The sequence below is a fragment of the Papaver somniferum genome, chromosome 11 (assembly GCF_003573695.1).
Source record: "Papaver somniferum cultivar HN1 chromosome 11, ASM357369v1, whole genome shotgun sequence".
Classification (NCBI taxonomy): domain Eukaryota; kingdom Viridiplantae; phylum Streptophyta; class Magnoliopsida; order Ranunculales; family Papaveraceae; genus Papaver; species Papaver somniferum.
Genome location: NC_039368.1, coordinates 37,017,061 through 37,023,731, shown reverse-complemented (window position 1 = coordinate 37,023,731; position 6,671 = coordinate 37,017,061). Strand labels below are relative to the sequence as shown.

The 6,671-nt window shown below is 35.1% G+C and overlaps 1 protein-coding gene across 1 annotated transcript; it reads left to right on the top strand.

Moving 5' to 3' along the window:
• Positions 1 to 967: 967 nt before the first annotated feature.
• On the top strand, positions 968 to 3,572 carry LOC113324314. The gene is made up of 8 exons (XM_026572632.1): positions 968 to 1,217; positions 1,303 to 1,828; positions 1,877 to 1,958; positions 2,014 to 2,199; positions 2,287 to 2,565; positions 2,713 to 2,766; positions 2,868 to 3,287; positions 3,507 to 3,572. The coding sequence occupies exons 1-8, from the start codon at positions 968 to 970 to the stop codon at positions 3,570 to 3,572; spliced, it is 1,863 nt and encodes a 620-aa protein (XP_026428417.1).
• Positions 3,573 to 6,671: the final 3,099 nt, after the last annotated feature.

Here is a 6,671-nt window from a genome sequence, read left to right as displayed (position 1 = left end):
AAAATGGTTAAAGAAGTTTGATACATGGAGTTACAAGGTTGGAGTAAGAGGCACTTCAGATCATGAACCTTTATTGGATGGAGTTTTACTTAATAACAAACCAAGTAATATTCCATTTAGATATCAATCAGTTTGGACTACTCATCCCAACTTTCTAAAGGTTATACAAGATTCTTGGATGGAGAATTGTGAAGGAAATCCAACATTTTATTTTATTAGAAAATTGAAAATCACTAAAAATCATCCTTAAGAAATGGAATTGGGAGGTGTTTGGTGATTTATGGATTAAAGTTAAAACTACAGAGGAGGAAGTTCTTGCTGCATCATTGGAGTCAGATGCTGATCCTGAGAATGTTGATCTTTGAAATAATTTAATTACTGCAAGGGGAGGCAGGAATTGGATGCTCAACAATATAATGAATTAATGAGAAGTAAATCAAGATTGAAATGGGTGAAGGAGGGTGGAGAAAATACTGCTTTTTTCATGCAAACTTAAGAATTAGAAATGCTCAAAATAATATACATGAACTGGAAGATGCATATGGAAATTTAGTCACTTCTCAAGATCAAATTGCAGATACTCTTGTGGATCATTATAAGAAGAAATTTGAAGAGAAGCAAGTGCAGTTTGTGGAAGATATTTTTGAGGCAATTCCAAAAGTCTTAACTGAAGAGGATAATATCTTTCTCGATGCAGTCCCTAGTTAAGAAGAAATTAAAAATGCAGTTTTTGGAATAGATAGCAAACAGTGCACCTGGACCAGATGGATTTCCTAGTTGTTTCTATAGATTTGCATGGACAATTGTGGGAGAAGAACTAGTGGAAGCTATACAATATTGTTGGAGGAACAGATTCATCCCTAAGGGTTTTAATTCTAACTTCCTATTTCTCTTGCCAAAAATACAAGGTGCTAAGAAAGCTGCACACTTCAGACCTATTGGTTTAGCCAACTTTAATTTTAAAGTCATGACAAGGATTATAACTTCCAGAATTAGTACTATGATTGGTAGAATGGTGTCAATACAGCATGGTGCATTTATTAAAGGAAGAAATATACATGAAAAAATTGTCTTAGCATCAGAGCTTGTGAATGAGATGAATATTAAAAGAAGGGGTGGCAATGTGGGTTTGAAAATTGATATTACACAGGCATATGACTCTTTAAGTTGGAGTTTTTTGTTTGAAGTATTAAAAAGGTTTGGTTTTTCAGAATGTGGTATTTAATGGCTTCAGAAGATTTTTGAGTCAGCAAGAATTTCTGTACTTGTAAAATGGTGGACCATGTGGTTTCTTTGGAGTAGGGAGAGGATTGAGTCAAGGTGATCCTATATCACCAATTTTATTTTTCCTAGCTGAGGAAGTTATGAGAAGAAATATATCAAAGCTGGTTCAAATGGGTAAAATTCAGCCAATGGTGAATAAGGGTGGAAGTCAACCAACTCATCTGATGTTTGCAGATGATATTTTCATCTTCTGCAATGGTCATAAGAAAACATTAGAAAGTCTAACTGAATTATTATACAAGTATCAAAACTCTTCAGGTCAAGAAGTGAATAAAGCAAAAAGAAAATGCTTTGTGGGAGGAGTATCAGTTTCAAGACAGAAAATTATTGCAGAGCAAATGCATATGGAATTATCCTTTTTCCCTAATAAATATTTAGGGGTGATTCATAATCAAGGAAGATTCAAATCTCATCAAGTATGGGGGATAGTAGAAATGATGAAAAAAATGTTAGCTGGTTGGATGGGAAAGCTATCAGCATTTTCTGCAAGACTGACTTTGGTTAAATTTGTTTTATGTAGCATGCCCATCTACAATATGTCAGTGTAAAAATGGCCTAAGAGTGTAATTCTATCTTGTGAACGAATTATCAGAAACTTCTTATGGTCAGGGGATCCTTCTGTGAAAAAATTGGCGATTGTTAAGTGGGATGAAGTTAATTCTCCAATAGCAGAGGTGGGTTTAGGACTGAGGATACTTGAAGTGATAAATAAAAGCTCTACTTGTGAAGTTACTTTGGAAAATTGAGAATGAATATGTGGAATGGACATTTTTTGTGAGGGCTAAATACAAATATAAGAATGGGGAGTGGACTAAATATCATAAGGAGTCCACAATTTGGCCTGGTCTTAAATGGGTGATTTCTGAAGTTCAAGAAGGAAGCAGATGGATTGTTGGTGATGGGGAAGACATATCTGTATGAAGTGATAAATGGATTAGATATTATGCTATAATTGAGAGACATTCTAGGGATGAGTATATCTTGCAGAATAAATTAATGAAGGTAAAGGATCTAATCCATAATGGAAAATGGTGTGTCCCTGAAGCAATGATGCAATACTTTGATATTAGTGAATTACCAGTACTGGTGGGAGGAAAGGATAGAAGAATTTGGTCAAAGGACAAAGTTGGTAACTTTACTGTGTCAAATGCAACCGAAATGATCAGGAAGAAGTATTCAGTTAAAGCTTGGACTCAACAGGTGTGGCAACATTGCATACATCCTTACACATCTACAAATCTATGGAAGATACTAAAAGGTGCATGTGCAACAGAAGAATCAGTAAGGAAAAAAGGTTTTTCAACAGTTTCTAAGTGTTATTTGTGTGGTAATACTCAAGACACAATGGAGCATATTATGTGGTAATGTGATTTTAGTGAAGCCATATGGCACTGGCTGTGTGGAGTGTTTAAATGTTCTTGTCCTCAGAATTTTGATGAGTTTTTAAGTCTTGCAAAAAGTAAAAGCCCCGTTGTTAAAGAGGTATGGTTCATATGTTCTTTCAATATTATGGTTGAATTATGGTTTGCAAGGAATTCTGTGATATATGAAGCTGAAGCTCCATCTGTGGATGAATTGAAAAGGAGAATTCACAGATGTGCAAAGGAAGGCAGTTTCAGAATGAGGGGCAAAATGTGGGGGAATATGTTGGACTTACATATAGTGTTGCATTTTGGCATCTCAGGAGTAAAAGTGAAATCTATAAGATTGAAACAACGTTTCTTTCATTTCCCTCTCAAAACCAAACATTGATTTGTTGTCATGGAACTTCTAAAGGTAATCCAGGATTGGCAAGAATTAGTTTTGTTGCTAGAAATCACTATGGAGAGCATATGGGTTCAGCTTCAGGTGGACTTGGGATTTCCACAAATTACTTGGCAGAGGTGATGGCTCTAATTATTGCAGGTGAGTGGGAAATGTCAAAAGGGTTGTTGAATGTATGCTTCAGTTCAGATTTTAAAGCTTTGATAATGGCATTCTTAAATGATAAGATACCATGGATGGTACAGAGCAGATGGATTAGATCAACAAAGCTATTCCAGTAATCACATTCAGACACTCATATAGAGAGGTCAATTTTTCTGCTGATAAAATGGCTAAGAGAGGAGTACTTCTGAGCAGAGGTGAAGTGCATTATTTTGAAGAGAAGCCTCTGTTTTTAGGCAAACTAGAAAATGAGGTTGACTTGTATTTTTAATTTTAACATCTCTGTAATTCAGTAGTGTCCTTTTAGTGGCCTAGATATGTCTAGGCTTATGTTAGCTGTTGGGCTTATTGTAATGGGTTAACAGTCAGTCTGTTAGCTACCTTCCATGTTTACTTATTCTTCCTTGAAATATCTTGGCATTCTGTAATGTGTAAATGCAAATTTTAGTAATAAAAATTCATGATTAAGCAAAAAAAAAGTATCATACACATTTGATATTTCGAGCTGAGTATAACTCGGTTTGCTATTTCTCGAAACACGTTTTGGTAGCTTTTTGTCTTAGCTACATTCATCATTATTTTTGACTTTGTGTCAAAAGATGATCATGTGGAAATTTCCTTGAAACATCTTACATGATTTGTGTGAGACAGTCAGTTGATGTCGACTTGGAAAGTTTCATATTGATCATTCGATCACTTAAAAATTGCTTATTATCTAATGGTGTATGTGAGACATCCATTTGCCATCTTCTAAATTGTTTCAATGATTAAAATGTGTGTTAAGATCTAAAACCCATGTCTTGATACATTATGGTTTGTGTACTTAGTGTACGAACTGTTTTGATGGAATTCAGGATCGGAAGTTTGCATACCTGTTCGCAAACTGATTTAACTGTTGAAGTCTGAGAACCAAGTTTACGTACCCATTCACAAACGGTTTCAACTGAGTTCGGTACAGAGCTAAAGTTTGCGTACCCGTTTGCAAACTGTTGGCTTGTGAGCAATGTCCGGAACTTAAGTTTGCATACTCGTTCGCAAACTTTAGTGGTTCAAGTTCTTAAATCGGTAAAGTATGATTTCATACTCAGGAAAAAATACATTTATATAATAAGGAATGCAATCTTTGTAAACCGTGGCTTAAATGTTCATGAATTGATTCTTTCGAATCAATCCGATTTTGCCTCAATTCGTTCATGTATTATACTATAAGATAATGAACAATTGAACAACTCTATGAAGAAGACAATTAGATCCTTTGATTATCTTTGATCATCATAGTTGATCTAGATGTGTTAGATGAATGTGGATTAGACAAAAGTGTTCATCTGGCTAACTTTGGTTGACTATTATTGAACCAACTAAGTGTACACGTTTAGGTACGATTACCCATATCTAAATGAAGTATATTTTATTTGTGTGTGACAAGCTAAGTCCATCTAATGGTGGAGAGACATTGCTTTGGTTTCAAGCAAAACTTAACTTGCATCTTAAATCAGGATTTCATCTAACGGTGAATAGTGAATACTTTGTTTCTAAGCTAACTAAGCAAACCATGATTTGAAATCTATATAAAGGATAACTCTAGCAACTGGGAAACCTAATACCCATACCTCCTTTGTGATACTAGTTGCATATTAGAGTCGGTTCTCCATTAACCTAGGTTTTTCCAAAACCGTGTAGGTTAACGACTTGAAGACTTCATTGGGATTCTGAAGCCATATCCAACTATTTTCTCTGTAGTTGCATATTCTGATCTTAATTTTTCTATCGTATTGAGTACTATAAGATTTACTAGAGATTTATTTCCGATGAGTAAGATATAAAAAGTAATCACAAAGCTTTTTATCTCATTTTTTGTTATTCCACAATAACTTGTTCTACTACCATATAGTTAAGTTATTGTGAGGTGATAAATTGATATTTCTAGGCTGTTCTTCGGGAATATAAGACCATATTATCAATTGGCTCATGTGCACCTTGATTTATAATAAGACGAAACAAAACTTCGTAGGTATTTCTTTGGGAGACATATTTATCTATCAGAATAGACATTTCTGTGGGAGACAGATTTATTTATAAGTCTTTGACTTTGGGTCGTAGCAACTCTTAGTTGTGGGTGAAATCATCTAAGGGAATCAAGTGCGTAGAGTCCTGTTGGGATTTAGAGGCTTAAGGAACGTGACTATACCTTGATCGGTGTGAGATTAGTTAGGGCTCAACTATATTCCAGTCCGAAGTTAATCTTGTAGTAGGCTAGTGTCTGTAGCGGCTTAATACAATGTGGTTTTCAATATGGACTAGGTCCCGGGGTTTTTCTGCATTTGCGGTTTCCTCGTTAACAAAATTTCTGGTATTTGTGTTATTTCTTTTCCGCATTATATTTGTTTATATAATTGAAATATCACAGATTGTGCGTACTTCAATCAATTGGTAAATCCAACCTTTGGTTGTAGATTGAAATTGATTGACACTTGAATATTGGTCTTTGGTACAATCCAAGTCATTTTACATATTGATCTGGCTCATAGATTCCTATTTGTTCGATTGCAGATTGATTTGAGAAATTGAGATATAACTCTTGGATACTTTTTCGTGATTGGGTTCGACTATCTAGTTGATTTTCTTGGAATTGTATTGGATTTGTCCATACAGATTGCAAATATTTGGTGTGGTTGTTAGACCCCCCGCTTTTTCAATTGGTATCAGAGCAGGCAAACACGTTAAATACCTCACAAGTCTGTGTTTGTGGCAATCTGACTCCATGAACAGTGCTGTCTCAAATGAAGCATCACCAGTTCAGAAAATTTCTGACATTTTTCAAAGCTTTGATTCTTCGAAGGAATATCTCACGTCTTCTTCCTCACCCGAAACCGTGTAAAACTAGGAGTCTCGGCTGGACGAACAGTTGGATGAACTTTCAGATGGAAGTGAATCAGATGTTGAAAACAATGTTGATGAGGAAGTCTCCCCATATATCAAGTTGTTTGACAACCTCATGAAGAAAAAGAAGTCATCATCCTGCTTGACTGAGTTTCTGACTCCTCTCTGTCAAGAAAATAAAAAACCGAGAAAACTCTTTAAAGGTTATGATTGTAGATATACCTTATTACAATTTCTTCTTAAAGATCGAGAAGAAGATGTACGTTCAAAAATTTCTAAATGTGAAAATCTTCGTCGAAATCTTTTTGTGTTGAAAGAAAAACTTTCAGAATCTGAAGCAAAGTGTGTCTCTCAACAAATTTGTTTCAATGACAGAGAAAGTGTTTTCCTCTCTCGAGAAAAAAAATTAGAAGCGGTTCTAACGGATGCTCACAACAAGGTCAAATCATTGGAAGAAAACTCGAAAAAGTTTAACGTTAGCTCAACAAAATTATCTACTATGCTCGAAGCATGTATCGTGATACGCGAGCACTGGGCTATGAAGGAATAGACGCTCCAAGTACTAATGTGACTAGTTTTAT

Bases quoted from the DNA above. Each gene is read 5' to 3' on its own strand.
- LOC113324314 (XM_026572632.1), top strand. From the start codon at position 968: ATGACAAGGATTATAACTTCCAGAATTAGTACTATGATTGGTAGAATG. The intron at 2,200-2,286 runs GTATGAAGTGAT...AAATTAATGAAG, and splicing joins GTGATGGGGAAGACATATCT to GTAAAGGATCTAATCCATAA. The intron at 3,288-3,506 runs GTACAGAGCAGA...GTAATTCAGTAG, and splicing joins ATGATAAGATACCATGGATG to TGTCCTTTTAGTGGCCTAGA.